Below are 15,376 nucleotides of genomic sequence, written 5' to 3' on the forward strand. Positions count from 1 at the left end.
AGATAAAGAGGATGACTACATGATGACAAAGTGTTCAATTTATGAGGAAGATAAAACAATTTTAAATTGATAAGAGGGTCGTAAAATCTTAATATACACAAAAGAGAAACTGAAAAACCATAAGGAGAAATTGTCATTGAACCATCAAAACTCGAGATTTCAGTATACTAGTTTGAATATTGATAGGTCAAGCAGACAAAAATTAGTAATGATATAAAAGATGTAAACATAAGTAACAAATGATTTAATAGATACATGCAGAACCCTGCACAGAAAAATTAGACATTCTTCTGAAGAACATATGGAATATTAACAACCGTTAAATCAACGTGGAGTGTTTACAAGTGTTCCTTGTGCAACTTCTAACTTATAAAGCAAGTGTCAACAAATCTCTGAGAACTGGTGTCATTACAATCCACATTGTCTGACCACAATGCATTTAAGTTAGAAATTAATAATATTTTAGGCTGGGCACGGTGGCTCATGCCTCTAATTCCCAGCACTCTGGGAGGCTGAGATGGGTGAATCACCTGAGGTCAGGAGTTCAAGGCCAGCCTGGCCAACATGGCAAAACCCCATCTCTACTAAAAATACAAAAATTAGCCAGGTGTGATGGCACACACCTGTAATCCCAGCTACTCGGGAGGCAGAGGCAGGAGGATTGCTCCAACTCAGGAGGCAGAGGTTGCAGGGAGCCAAGATCATGCCACTGCACTCCAGCCTGGGCAAGAGTGAGACTCTGTCTCAAAAAAATATATATATAAATAAAAATAAAATAATATTTTAAAAACCTATACATTTTAAAGGGAATAAATAAATAATGGGACAAAAAATTATAGTGAAAACTTAAAAATACTTAGAACTGTGTAACAATCAAAATGCTATATGTCAAAATTTGTAGGATGCACCAGAAGTCATGATTTAGGAAATTTTATCTTAATTCTCATGTGAGAAAAGTTATTTAAATTCAAGAAGCTAATGAGCTAAGCATTGATCTGAAGATGTTATATATTTGAAAAAACAGACTATGTCCATAGAAATGAATGAGTAGAACTTAATATTTTTTTAAAAATTAAGATAGTATCAACAAAGGCAAAAGTCAGTTCTTTCAAAACTTAAGAATGTGCATATATATTGTACCTTTAGCATGTATGAATATTACTTTTTAAAAATTAGAAATAAGCGAAATCAAATGGGATTGTCTTCATTTCTGTGGTAAATTATTCTGTACAAACACACATATACATTACCCAGCCACCAACCACAATCAAATGTGCACCAGCACCTGGAACCCACACTTAGGAAAATACCTTTGGCAATGTGCCTACTTTTATTGTGTGATGTGTGCATTTCTGCATGGTGATCAAGGCCAGGGAGGCACTCCTAATGCAGAAGCCCCAGCTCTGTCACCTCTGAGAAGCCTCCACCTGGAATCTCTTGCTTACCTTGACAGGTGAGCTGTCCAGGGGAACTGTCCAGCAGCAAATAATTCCTGAAGTCAAGCCTAAAACAGGCCTGTGAAGTAAGTCCAAGGAGAGCAGGGTCTCCTTGGAGCACCCTGCTGCAGGTGTCTGGCAGCTTGGAAAAGGGACATAGACAAGATGCCATGCATGTGACTCTTGCTGAGGACAGCATCTTTGGCATGGAGGGTACATTAAAGCTGGTGTTAAAGCAGTGTTTTCACCAAGTCAGGTTAAGTGCTACAAGCTGGTTAGCTTGCACAGGGCCTGGGTGCTCAGTAGGGCACAGCACTTGGGGTTTAGTGCTCTACAGTCACTAGTAATGTTATTTTTGAATTTGAGTTTTATAGTGAAGTCCAATGGGATAATAAAGCACGTGTTGGGGAGTCGGAACCTAGAGACTTGGTTCACTTGCCAGTCAACCTCCCTCCACTTCCCCAGGACTGGTTCTCATAGACCAATGTGTACCTCCCAGCTCCCTGGGGTTCCCCCACCACACCTACCCTAGACTGGGAGGCTTAGGGTCAGTTATGCTCCCACAGTCTTGGGACAGGGAAGGCAGCGGCCATCCACCCCAAGCTGGCAGTGCCACACTGCATTTATCTTTTGCCCACCTACATCTAGGCACCCAGCATGTCCCAGCACAGAGGCTGCAACACTCTAGAGCAAGTCTGTCCAATCTGTGGCCCACAGGCGGCATGAGGCTCAGAACAGCTTTGAATGTGGCCCAATACAAATTTGCAAACTTTCTTAAAACATGAGATTTTTGTGTGATTTTTTGTTTTAAGCTCATCAGCTATCGTTAGCATTCGTATATTTTATGTGTGGCCCAAGACAATTCTTCCAGTGTTGCCCAGGGAAGTCAAGAGACGGGACACCCCTGCTCTAGAGGATCACCCCTCTGCCGTAGGTTGGGATGGCCAGCCAAGGGGAGGGGGGAGATGCCTGGCTTGACTTCTGGCTGTTGGGAAAAGGAACTCAACAGCTGGCCACACACCAAGTAAAGGGGATGGGAAAGCTCATTGAATGACAAATAGAAACCTCCATGGTAGATGGAGAGATCGCAGAAGGAAGAAAGCTTTTTTCCCTGCTCTTAGACTTAAGGGCCTGAATTTGCATTTTACCGTCGGCTCTCCACATATGTAGCCAGCCATGAATGCTACGAGGACACATGTGGGAGCCAACCTATGCAATTAAAAGGCATTTTTGAAAACCACTCCTACCACGCTTTATGTTTGCAGAGAAGTATGAGTGGCAAGAGGGGATCCACAGTGATTTTGGACAGGAAGTTTCTTCCTCTTCTGCCACACCGCCCCAGATTCACTGGATGCTCAGCTTCTCCTATGTATTTGAAATGGTGAAATGTCAGCAAATGGCTGGGGCATCAAGGAATTGAGACATGAAATCCATACCACTGTCTGTGCATTCGCCAGGCCTTCTCTAAGTGACCGAAGACTCTAATCAAAAGTTATGAGCTACACAGCTGCTTCTGAAACTCCTTACCTGAGCCATTCAAGAGAGGTGAGGCACAACTGAACACACAGGATTGAGGGAGATGAGAATACCTGCTAGGAAAGAGGTCTGGATATAAAGATGACTCATCAGGTCCTTAGAATGACTTGCATAGGAACTAGGTCATTCTGTGAGATTATGAGAAATACATGCAGAAGCTGGTGCTTATCAGATAGAAAAGGAAGGAGCTGAATCAAACCACAAGCTATAAGGAGACAGGCGGCCCATGAGGATGAGAGAGCAGGGCACCCTCTTTATATAAGCACTTAGATCTACTCAGAAACAATAAAGGCAGAAAGCCACCTGTTTATTGCTTCATCCAGCCAGGGAGGAACCTGTGCCAGACTTTAAAGCAGTGACAGGCCAGAGCCAGAACAATTGAATTGTAAAAATGGACACAATCACTAATGCCATAGGAATAATTCATCTGTTATAATTCTGCTTTCCAAAGTACGTTTTCTGGGCACACCAAATGTAAAAGAATTCTGGAAATAGAAGCAATCTTGTCTGCATTTTCTATATCAATGCATCCAGTCAACTAATAGATGTAGCATGGCTGACTCTTGAATATCTGCATAGATGGAGGAATCTGATCACAGAGAACTACAATTAGTCCCACCTCACCTTATCTAGAATTTGTCACATCCATCTTTCCACAAACTTTAATGGAGCTGAGCACAAGTTGCAAAATAGACGATTTCATTCTTTGTCTTGACAACCTATTGGAGTTACCAAATCAGCAAAGAATTATTTGAACAATATACAGTAGGATGAAGAGAAACAAAGTCTTATAATTCTCAAATTGAGTAATCAAATTTTTTTTTTTTTTTTTTTTTGGAGACAGAGTCTCACTCTGTTACCCAGGCTGGAGTACAGTGGCATGATCTCAGCTCACTGCAACCTCTGCCTCCTGGGTTCAACCGATTCTCCTGCCTCAACCTCCTGAGTAGCTGGGATTACAGATGTGTACCACCACACCTGGCTAATTTTTGTAGTTTTAACAGAGACCTCAAGTGATCCAACTGCCTCAGGCTCCTAAAGTGCTGGGATTACAGGCGTGAGCCACCGCGCCCAGCCCAAATGATTTTTATTAAGTGATTATTGCCGGGTGTGGTGGCTCACACCTGTAATCCCAGCACTTTGGGAGGCCGAGTCGGGCAGATCAGGAGGTCAAGAGATCGAAACCATCCTGGCCAACATGGTGAAACCCCATCCCTACTAAAAATACAAAAATTAGCTGGGCGTGGTGGCACACACCTGTAGTCCCAGCTACTCGGGAGCCTGAGGCAGAAGAATCACTTGAACCCGGGGGGGCAAAGGTTGCAGTGAGCCGGGATCGCGCCACTGCACCTCCAGCCTGGCAACAGAGCAAGACGCCATCTCAAAAAAAAAAAAAAAAAAAAAAAGTTGGGTGTGGTGGTGGGCGCCTGTAATCCCAGCTACTCAGGAGGCTAAGGTAGAAGAATTGCTTGAACCCGGGAGGCGGAGGTTGCAGTGAGCCGAGATTGCGCCACTGCACTCCAGCCTGGGCGACAGAGCAAGACTCTATCTCAAAACAAAAACAAAACCCAAGTGTAAACTCCTACATATAACATAGTGAAAAATGGAAATTCAAAGATATGGTATTAATGTTCAACCTTTTGAGAATAAAAATATTTGAGAGGGGAAAAAAGATAGCAATATCATGCTATACAAGCACTTACTAATTTAACAATTTTTTCTTAACAAAGATGGGAAGAAAGATGACAGTAACTAAACCTGCCGTAAAAGAAAACAAAGGACCTAATGGAAAAGGTGGGGAGGTGGGGAGAGGTGCGGGGCAGGGGGAGGCAGCGTGAAGGGGCTGGGGAAGAGTCCAGTAAAGGTAAGACCATGAAAACAGCGTGCTTCAGACTCAAAAGAATGCCCTTCCCATATCAGTGGAGCCAATGTTCTATGCATACAATCGTCACTTTGGGGAATTTGAGTTTGTAATGTTCACTCTGCAAGATAATAAGGAAATGCTGGGATGGTGCATGGGTGGCTAACTCCTGTAATCCCAGCACTCTGGGAGGCCAAGGCAAGAAGACTCCTTGACCCCAGGAGTTCAAGACCAGCCTGGGCAACATAGTGAGACCTCAGCTCTCCAAAAATAAAGCCAGGTGTGGAGGCACATACCTGTAGTCCCAGCCATTTGGGAGGCTGAGGCAGGGAGATCACTTAAGCCCAGGAGATCTGGGCTGCAGTGAGCTATGATGGTAACACTGCACTCCAGCCTGGGAGACAGAGTGAGACCCTGTCTCAAATAAATATACATACAACTAGTCTAGGGGACTTCAGTTGTTGCTCACAACAACAGAAGTTATTTTTCCTTCCCATTTTACACCTGAAGAAACAAGGGTCACTCTAGTTAAATGATTTGCCCAACGCTGCTCGGCTAGGGGCTAGAATATAAAAACGTAAGAATGTGTTTGAACCCAAAACTCTTTCCACAACGTCCCTGTAAAATAGGATTGTCTGAAACGGCTCCCTTTTTGTACTGGCCAATACAGTAGCCACCAGCTATATGTGGTTAATTAAAATTAAATTTCAGTTCCTCAGTCACACTACATTTCAAGTGCTCAAAAGCCACATGTGGCTCATGGCTGCCATATAGGCAGTACAGATCCTAGGACACTTCTGTCAGCAGAGGTTTTTTCAGACAGGCTCTAAGTTCTACTTAGCACTTGGCTTCTATGATTCCCTGATTTCTCAACCTGTCCTGCAAGCCCTTCCAGAGTCTGACTCCAGCTCCTCTTTACTGTTGGGTTATTCATGATTCCCAGCCAGGTTCTTTCTGTGCCTGCCAGACTGGGCTCTATTTCTATGTCCCCCATTGTACCTAACACCGTGCCTTCTATTAAGCAGATAGTAAACATATGGACGGATGGATCTATGGAAGAAAGGAAGAGATGAAATAAGGGAATGGCATACATTCATGCTTTCATTAGACAAATACTTATTGAGTGACTGCTATGTGTTAAGCACTTTTAGGTTCCTGGGATTACTATAGTGAACAGACAAGATCTCATGAACCTTCTGTCTGGTTGGGTGGAAAAGTGAGGAATAGATCATAAGGAAGCTTACAGGTAAATAAAAGTTCAGATAGCGCCAAGTGTTATAAAGAAAATAGCGTGATGTGCTGAGGGACTGGAAGTAGGACTGGATCTGGGAAAACTATAGATATGGTGGTCTGTGATGAGGTACCATTTGAACCCAAATCTAAATAATCAGAAGGACCAACCATAGGTAGAACTGAGTGGTACATATTCCATGAAAAAACTTTGCTGCTGAAATAATACTTTTGCATACTTTGATGAGACGTATCATTTGTCAGCTTCTGATATATGAGCCAGTGTAAGTACCCAGTTAAATTTTAAAATTACCCTGGAGGAAGGCCGCAACAAGGAAATGGGTGAAACAATTAATTTACTAAGACAGATTAATATGTAGTCTATTAAAGTTGAAATGGCATTTATCTTCTATGATGTTCTCTTTTGTTGTATAGCTTTGTTCCTGGACCACTTAAAGCTACCCTCAAAGAAGATGTATTACAGAAGGCAAAATTCTTTCAAGATAAAAAATATCTTTCAAGAGTAGCAAGAAGTGGCAGAGATGGTGCTATTCAAAATTTTATCAGAAGCACCTCCCATACCTTTAAGAATGGAAGAAGGATAGAAAGTGCTCCCAAACAACATGATTAAAAAAAATGCTTGAACAACTTAGCCTTAGGAAGCATGGTAAGACTCTGGACTTAAATATAACTAAATCTGCTTCCAGAACTCAAGCAACAGTTTGTAGGTTATCAGAGGACTTGACCCCCTGCATTCATTGGTATTAAGATACATCTTGTTCATTTATTTGACCACTCCTGACAATTCCAGCACTCTACGACTGATATGTCGAAGAACTGTTTCATTAGAAGGCAGAAGAATGAAAGAAGTGTTTTGAAAAGTCTAACGGAGATATAATTTGAAGGTAAAATTTATATGACATATGCATATGTGTACATGGGTCAATGTTAATTCTTTTATCTCTGTCCAGTTCATTTTCTGCAAACCCATCCTTCTTTCCTAATTTAGTAATGTCTAATGCTCATCTATTTAATCAAAGTTATTTTTTAACATTTTAAGCTACTCCAAAATTTAACCTAGAAATGGATGCTGTTTATATGTCGTATTTTTTAAAAATTTGACCTTCTATTCCATTTAAACACACCACTGTGGGAGTTGTTTGCTTGGACTGATGAGAAGAGGGTAATTTTCTCCATCTCTAAATCCTCCTGAACTCACTGAATTAATTCCCGCAGAACATAAATTATTGCTTTTGAGCTGGAAGTTTTCTCTTCATTAGGAAGCTTACTGCCATTTTCATGGAGCTTGAAGCCCCCATTTTGATGGACTTCTAGTCTGTCTTTCCTGTTATGGTCATTTGTTAATTTTCACTAACCCATATATTCTTTAAACAAGGAGAGTCAAGACACAACTTGTCATAGATGAAGCTCTGAGTTACTTTTACCCATCAGGTAGCTGTTTAGTCAATAATAAACAGCACCAAAACAGGATTGGCAGAGCTCTTAAAAACAGCCTTAAATACACAGAGTTTAGAAAAATGTAAGAAAATCATTGTTTTAATCTACAAATTCATATGCAGTTGCAGAGATGCAAAAGAGATGAGACTAAGTTAAAGTAGGAAAGGTTTTATAAAAGTATTGATGGCTGTGTCTTCATCTGCATTTTTGTTTTTATGATAGGGCTGATATTTTCAACAACGAAACACCCAATGTTCAGACCTTACCTCAGTCTAAGAGCAGGCTCCACAGTTGGTAGCAATGGCCCTGTTAGGCAGACTATCCCCCTCTTTGGGAATGGAAAGAAGCCCTGCCTGGATGCATGCAGCAGATGGATACTGACACCAAGGACATTCAGATTTTCTTTCCTATACCTATTTTCATAAAATTTGGAAAGAAAAACTATCTGCAGTATTTTTTTTAAAACGACTTCTGCCATTCTTACTTAGGGAAATCCAGAGATAGCACCTCATGTCTTCAGAGGAGCAAGAAGTTCAAGGAGTTAAATGTCACATTCATACTCAGGTAATAGAGAAGAATAAAACACATCAGGTTTGCTTCATCTATCCTAAGTGGTGCTTAGGGGTTCAAAAAAAGTGTTTCAAGTACAGGAAATTAATGAGCAATATTTACTATGTATTTTAATAAAAGGGATTTTTCTAGTTAACTCTGAGTTTAAGCATAAACTCCTTTCTTTTGTTAATTGTTGGAAATACCATTAAGATGTATTTGTCTGTTTTTCTGCACTGGCAACTAAAGAACGTCAAACAAATATTCCCTTGGTGACAGATTATTTTTAGCATTTTGGGCCATCTTTTGAATCACTAATAGGTGAGAGCTCTAAAGCATGCTGCAAATAGAAGTTCCTTTTTAAAAATCCCTAATATTAGTATTTTCCCTGATTTACGTCTTTCTCCTAAAAGTGGAAACAGCAAAAATTAAGTTGAATATAAATTTAATAAAGCTACATTTAACCCAAGAATCACACAAGCAGGATGCTTCTTGGTTTAAAAATGTGAATTAATTGACTGTAATGGAACTGCCTCCCATTACCTCTGTACTGAGCTATGAATCAAACTTTTTTTTTTTAAGTAGAGGTCAAAAGGAGATGCAACTTAACACGGCATCAGATTGTAATACTTAGAATTCAACCAAATAACTTTTTTTCAAAACTGGGGCTTTTCTGTGGGGCAAGGGGACAGAGAAGAATGGGTGGTAGCGGGAGATAAGGGGAGAAAAGGATCATATCTCTGTCAGCCCACTCCATTTTTTTTCTTAGCACTTCCCACATTTATCAGTCTTACAGCTTATCTAATGGCTCCAGGCTGAAGTCCAATCCCAGCATTACAGTTTATATATCAAAAAAAATTTTCCCCAACCCCCTGCAGACTCTAAATCTGACTTAGTAGCTAGAAACCCTGTAAATATGGTCTTAGCAGACATTAAGGGAAACAAAGGCAAGGCAACATGACAATGCCAAATTTGCAATTTCTACTTATCCACTAAGCTATCAGGCCTAGTTAGTCCATCGTTCCTAACTTTGACATTTCTGAATGACTGGCATTTTCTGACAGTTTTGTTGTTTACCTGTCTAAAAACTAAGTATAGTTGGCTCTGTATCTGTGGGTGTTCCACATTCATGAATTCAACCATGGATAAAAAATATTTAGAAAAAGAAGGATGGTTGTGTCTGTACTGAACATGTACAGACGTTTTTCTTTTCATTCTCTAAACAATAGAGTATAACAACTATTTAGCATTTACAGTGTATTATGTATCGCAAGTGACCTAAAAATAATTTGAAGTATATGAGATGTGTGTAGATTATATGCAAATACAACATCATTTTATGTAAGAGACTAGAGCATCTGTGGCTTTTGTTATCCTTGGGAGGTCCTGGAACCAATGCCCCAGAGATACCTAGGGATGATTGTACTGAATCATGAAACTAGATATATGCTTTGTAAACTATATGTACTGTAACTTAATCATATAATTATAAAAATTTAGAAAATTCTTAGAGTATTTCTAAGCAAGTAGGCTTTTCCCTTGGCTGAGATTTTTACAGACTCATGTAACTAATTTTAAACTAAAATATTCTGAATACCATAAACCCTTCTGCAAGTGGATAAGAATTAAATATGGAGAGAGTCTGTATGCAAATAGTAATCCATAACCTTGAAGGGATTTATCTTAGTGGAAAAGACCAATTTTGGCCTTTTAAAAATGTATATTTTTGGTGTATTTTTATTTTTCTTTTTCATGCATTCAATAGTCTATACTGGATAAAAGCAACCTGTTGGGCCAAGTGTCAGAATTTATGGTACAGCCCATAAAAAACAATGATGGCCAAGAGGAGGCACACTTGTATAACTAATATGCAGGAAATGAATTCTACAGTGTTAAATAACTAAGACAGACTGTAAAACACATAGGAAGTATTAGAGCAGAAACAGCACAATATTTAGAGTCCAGAGATTTGGACCTAACACCTGGTTCTGTCACTGATTCCTTGTGACATCGAGTCCATTTCTTCACCTTAAAACAAATGCTGCTGGAGAGATTATTCCTCTGCTTAAATTTACCATTTAAAAATACCACCAAAAACACAAACTCTTAGGATGCATGAATACAGTTTGAATAGCATTTTTAATAGCAAAAATGTGTTTATACTATAATAGCTTACAACCATCTTTTCAACCATCTTTTTCAATACAAAATAAACATATTCATTTTCATATTTTACATTTCTCACCTCTATAACATATACAATAAAAATCCCAGACATTGTTGGCTGGCTGATTCTTGCAAAGAGATGCATAAGTAAACTAGTCAAGTACATCTTAACCATTTTGGGTGTCATTTAGTCAGTCATGAAACAGTAATATGGAGACATAATTTTGAAAATTAAGCAAATGAATCTGTTCTCTAGAAATGCCTTTTCTCTTGAGTTATAGTAGTATATTTATAACTGTATTAAAATTTATACAAATCAGTAGGTTTTTATTTCCACACCTTCACAATCCCATCTCTAGAAGCAGTTACGATGAAGCCCTGTGTTGTCTGGAATGTGGCAACATCAGTGATGATGTCGTGATGTCCCACGGGCAGGGACTCTGGGCCCCTTCGAGGGGTGTCATCACTTGGTCCTACTTTCTGCTTATTCTGAATTTCCTGTTTGGTGATTGAAAGTCAGGGAGCAAGCCAGAAGTTAAAAGTCTGTACCACATTCTTCCTCTCGTCAGTAATCCTGCTTCTGAGATACTGTTGTGGTATTTAAGTTAACACCTTTTGTAGTCATGCTTTCACAAATACACTGAGCAAAAGGAGTAAAGGAGCCAAATGACATTCTAGGGTCCTAGTCACTGGATTTCATGGGTAGCCACTTATAAATATGGAAAATTTATTTCAGGTCAATATTCTGTGCATATTAACTTTTGCCAACATCAAAAAGGGATAGAATATAATTAAAAGACGTATAGGCCAGGCATGGTGGGTCATGCCTATAATCCCAGCATTTTGGGAGGCCAAGGCGGGTGGATCACAAGGTCAGGAGATCGAGACCATCCTGGCCAACACGGTGAAACCCCGTCTCTACTAAAAATACAAAAATTAGCAGGCTGTTGTGGCGTGCACCTGTAGTCCCAGCTCCTCAGGAGGCTGAGGCAGGAGAATCGCTTAACCTGGGAGGCAGAGGCTACAGTGAGCAGAGATCATGCCACTGCACTCCAGCCTGGCGACAGAGCAAGACTCCATCTCAAAAAAACAAACAAAAAAAAGAGGTATAAATGACCAGAATATAAAAAATACATAGCAGATGTTCTACCACTTCTAAAGCTCATTAATATTTGTCATGAAGGAAGCACACTTTCATTTATAGAGCACCTACTTTGGCCCAGGTGCTAAAGGTATATTCTCTCACTTGAAGTTTTTGCCTAAGTCAAGAATACAAACTTTACAGGCCCAAAGCCAGGTTTAAATCCCAGCTTTGTTTACTAGCTGTGTGACCTTGAACAAGTTACTTAACCTCACTGTGCCTTTTTAATTTGTAAGAGGATAATAAAAGTGCTTCCTTACGATGTTATAAAGTACATACTGGTCATGTGAGCTATTACCTTATATGCACTTTCTTTATGCTTATTTTACCTTAATAAAAGTTAATTTTTTTAAATACAGAAAATTCAAGAAAAAATAAAGTTCCTAAATTCAAAGTACTCCTCGCTTGGTCAAGCCATTTATTTTAATCAATTCTGTTTACAAAAGCCATGTATGTGCTTACAAAAGTTGAAAGGAATGAAAAGAGTACAGTACCTGGACAACTTCAGTGCCTTCAATTATTTTCCTGTAGTAGGACACAGATGGGGAACTAGTACTTCCTGCAACAACATAGGACCTTTCTGGGTAAGCCAAGTCCCAAAACCTAGGAAAGAGGAAATAAATGATGACAATCTCTTTAGGACAATGGGAGGAACTAATAATCATTGGCTTATCTTCATCAATGCATTTTTTCTTTTGCATTAGGCAAAGAGGTTTTCATAGAACAGCATACCATTGGTTACAAATAAAGTATTAACAGCTGTCCTTATAAGATGATTTTAAACATTACAGTGCCATCAGTATCTATAATAACAGCTTGTAAAAGTATCCATTTTATTATTTAAGTATTGAGATAGTGTACCTTATTTTCATATCTGAGCCAGCTGTTAGCAGGATAGGATTTCCATCTGCAGGACTACAGTAAATACCATGGACGCTATGAGGAGAAGGCTTAAAAGAAATAGATGTGGAGTCAAATAAAAGACATCCATGCATTCCATAAATGATGGTGCTATTTCTAGAGGCAAGTTAACTGTCAGTAGCTTTACAAGCACCTGGTTACCTGAAGAAATGAGAGACCAGTTATGTATGCCCTATCTACTTCAATCTGGCCTTTTCCTAATTATGCTAGATCTTATTGGGGTTCCAAAGAATCATCACAAGCTTTATGGGCTAGCAACTTATTTACCCAATAATGCAGAACACTAGCAAGGAAACACTCATGTAGCAATGGCCACATGATACTTGATGTTATTAAAAACCTAAATTTAAACATAACCCTAAAGCCCAACAGATACTAGGTTTGATTAAATGCCTGAAAGTACTTAGGATGTGGGGAATAATATCATCCTTTACAGTAAAATCTGAAGTCAAACCTGTAATTCAGAAAGTGGTGGTGCACTGCTGGCCCAGAGAGTAAATCTTCTGTCACCAGTCTCCATGTCCCACATGGACACTTCGTTGTTGCCCTGAACAGCTAAAGGAAACAAAGGCCAGAATCTTGACTCAGACAAAAAGAGTTGGGGAAGACTACAACAAAACAAATTGCAGTCCTGAGAGAAAGAAAAACTTCTTTCTTTCTTTCAGGGGGAGAGACGATATAATATTTACTTAATATTTACTGAGCCAGTAAATATAGTAAATATTTTTACTATGGGCTAGTCACTGCGCTAGGCACTGAAGAAAAGATGGCAAACAAAGCAGAAAAATTCCCAGTTTCATGGAACTTCCATTCTAGTGGGGACGACAGACAAAAATGCAAAGGCCCTTCTGAAGCAGGAGTGTGCTTAGTTGAAAGAACAAGTCAGTGTGGCAGGAACAGACTGAGAATGGGAGATAAGTAGGAGAAAGGGCACTAGTGCTGGTCTTTTTCCATTTGCTGCTCTAAATCTGACCTGAATGAACCACATCAACAAGCTTCTGCACCCCCTCTGGCTGGGTCCGCCAGCCTGTGGTAGGCTAAATAACGGCCCCAAAGGTATCCAAGTCCTATCCCCTGGAACCTGTGAATGGTACCTTATGTGGCAATGTGACTTTGCAGATGTGATGAAATTAAGGACCTTGAGACAGATTATTCTGGATTACTCAGGGGGCCCCACATGCAATCACAAATTTCCTTAGGCAAGGGAGGCAGATTTGGCAGCAAGAACAGAAAGCAGTATAACGATGAAACAAGATGCTATGTTGCTGGCTCTGAAGATGAAAGAAGGAGCCAAGGAATTTAGTTCTAGAAGCACGAAAAGGCAAGGAAATAGATGTTCCCCTAGTGCCTCCAGAGGGAATACAAGTCTGCTGCTACCTTCATTTTGGTCCACAAAACCCATTTCAGACTTCTGGCCTCTAGAATTATTAAAAAAAATAAGTTGTGGGTTAATAGGAAACTAATATATGCCTATGGGAAACCGCAGCAGGAGATCAAAGGGAGGGAGGGAAGAAAGTCAAGTCATTCACATCAGGCTGGTTGTATCCCTCATCTCAAAGTCACTGCTCCTTTCAAGGTGGCCTTCTCTACTCCTTTCCAAATTCAGTAACCATGCCCTCTTCCCCTCATGCCTTCTACTGCTACTCTGCTGTTACCAGCCCATATTACTGTGCTATCTTTTGTAATACCCCCTACACCCAAACCTTTGTAAACAATTTTATTTGAAAATAAATTCTTAAATTATCCTACCTTGAGTGTGCTACTGTTTCCTGTTAGAATTCTAACTGATAAAGGTCAGAGAGGTGGCAAGAAGGCCGGTCCCATAAAGTCTTTTGGACCAAGAAGCCAATGGAAGGTACTGAGCAGAAGAAAAAAATGGTCTTAAGAGGTACAGACAGAAGCAGGCTGTGAAGAAGATATTACATTAATAGGGGAAAGAGATTATAGTGATTTGGACTAGGGAGATAGTGATGGAGGTAGTGAAGAGTGATCAAATTCTGGCTATACTTTAAAATAGAACTTACAGGACTGGCTAATGGACTGGAAGTGGGATGAGAAAAAGAACAGTCGAGGATAATTCCAGTCTTCTGAGCACCTAGCTGCCATTTACTGAGAGAATACCATAGGAAGAGCAGGGTAGGAGGCAGTGGTGGAGACACTTAGTAGAGAGGAAATCAAGCATTCATTTTAGTTAGACATGTTGAGTTTACAATGGCTATTAGACATCTTGAGAGATTTTAAATAGGTATGAGTCTGAATAAATTTAGTAGTTAAAGCATGAGATTGCATGAGATCACACACACAGCCAGTGTAGGAGAAGTGGTTGAGACCAAAGAATGGGTCCTGAGGCAGGCCACAATTTAAAAGCCAGGAAGATGAGAAGGAACTAGCAGATCAAGAAGTAGGAGAACCAAGAGAAAATGTCCTTGAAACCAGGTAAGGAAAGTATTTGAAAACAATAGAAATCAACTGATCAAATGATAAGTCAAATAAGAAAAGGGCTCACAATAATAGCCTTAGAACTTGGCAACATGGTGACTTTGATAGCAGCAGTGTATGCGACGGACTATGTGTACAAGAAGGGACCACAAAGAGCCTAGAGGCAAGAGGGCTGAGGGGAAAACATAAGAATAATAAGAGCTATTATTTATCAAGCATTAATTGTGTGCTAGAGTATGTACTTTGCATGTTTTATCTCAGTTCCCTATAACTCTACAAGGTAAGTATTTTTAACTACATATTAAAGATGAGGAAAATCAGTTTCAAGACTTGCCCAAGTGTCATGCCCAGGAGCCATACAAGAAAATTTGAGTGCCCAATGAAGGAAGGGAAGGGAAGCTTTCAAGCAACACAAAGGAAGCAGAGCAACAAGAAATTGCAACAGAGAAGGATAAGTCAAGGTTTCTAACTTAGCTCTCTAGGAAGATGGTGGCAGCTGTAACAAAAATAGGGGACACAGGAAGAAGAAAAAAAGGATAGGAGATGGTGGTGGACAGTTAAGAATGGAGAGTAATGATGGTGACTGATGAGATCATTTTTGAACATAATATTAGATGACAGTGAGGTATCAGTAGTGGC

The 15,376-nt window shown here is 39.8% G+C and overlaps 2 protein-coding genes across 5 annotated transcripts in view; one reads left to right on the plus strand and one right to left on the minus strand.

Annotated features, from left to right (window-relative positions):
* The window catches only part of COL6A6 (collagen type VI alpha 6 chain), a 167,621-nt gene extending 159,177 nt beyond the window's left edge, over positions 1 to 8,444 (plus strand). The window contains exon 37 of the mRNA XM_024244881.3: positions 6,499 to 8,444. Within this exon, the coding sequence (XP_024100649.3) occupies positions 6,499 to 6,694 (196 nt within the window). The 3' untranslated portion in view covers positions 6,695 to 8,444. The remainder of the gene's footprint in view (positions 1 to 6,498) is intronic.
* PIK3R4 (phosphoinositide-3-kinase regulatory subunit 4) overlaps positions 1 to 15,376 on the minus strand; it is a 96,331-nt gene that overhangs the window by 13,905 nt on the left and 67,050 nt on the right. For 3 of the 4 annotated variants that reach the window (XR_010139098.1, XM_063721574.1, XM_054550318.2), the window contains exons 17-20: positions 12,753 to 12,853; positions 12,239 to 12,327; positions 11,872 to 11,980; positions 3,597 to 3,691 (exon numbers count right to left, since the gene is read on the minus strand). Coding sequence is in view for 3 of the 4 variants with exons in the window: in XM_063721574.1 (XP_063577644.1) it covers positions 3,635 to 3,691; positions 11,872 to 11,980; positions 12,239 to 12,327; positions 12,753 to 12,853 (356 nt within the window). In the remaining variant the exon portion in view is untranslated. 4 annotated transcript variants of the gene reach the window in all.

The sequence above is a fragment of the Pongo abelii genome, chromosome 2 (assembly GCF_028885655.2).
Source record: "Pongo abelii isolate AG06213 chromosome 2, NHGRI_mPonAbe1-v2.0_pri, whole genome shotgun sequence".
Lineage (NCBI taxonomy): Eukaryota > Metazoa > Chordata > Mammalia > Primates > Hominidae > Pongo > Pongo abelii.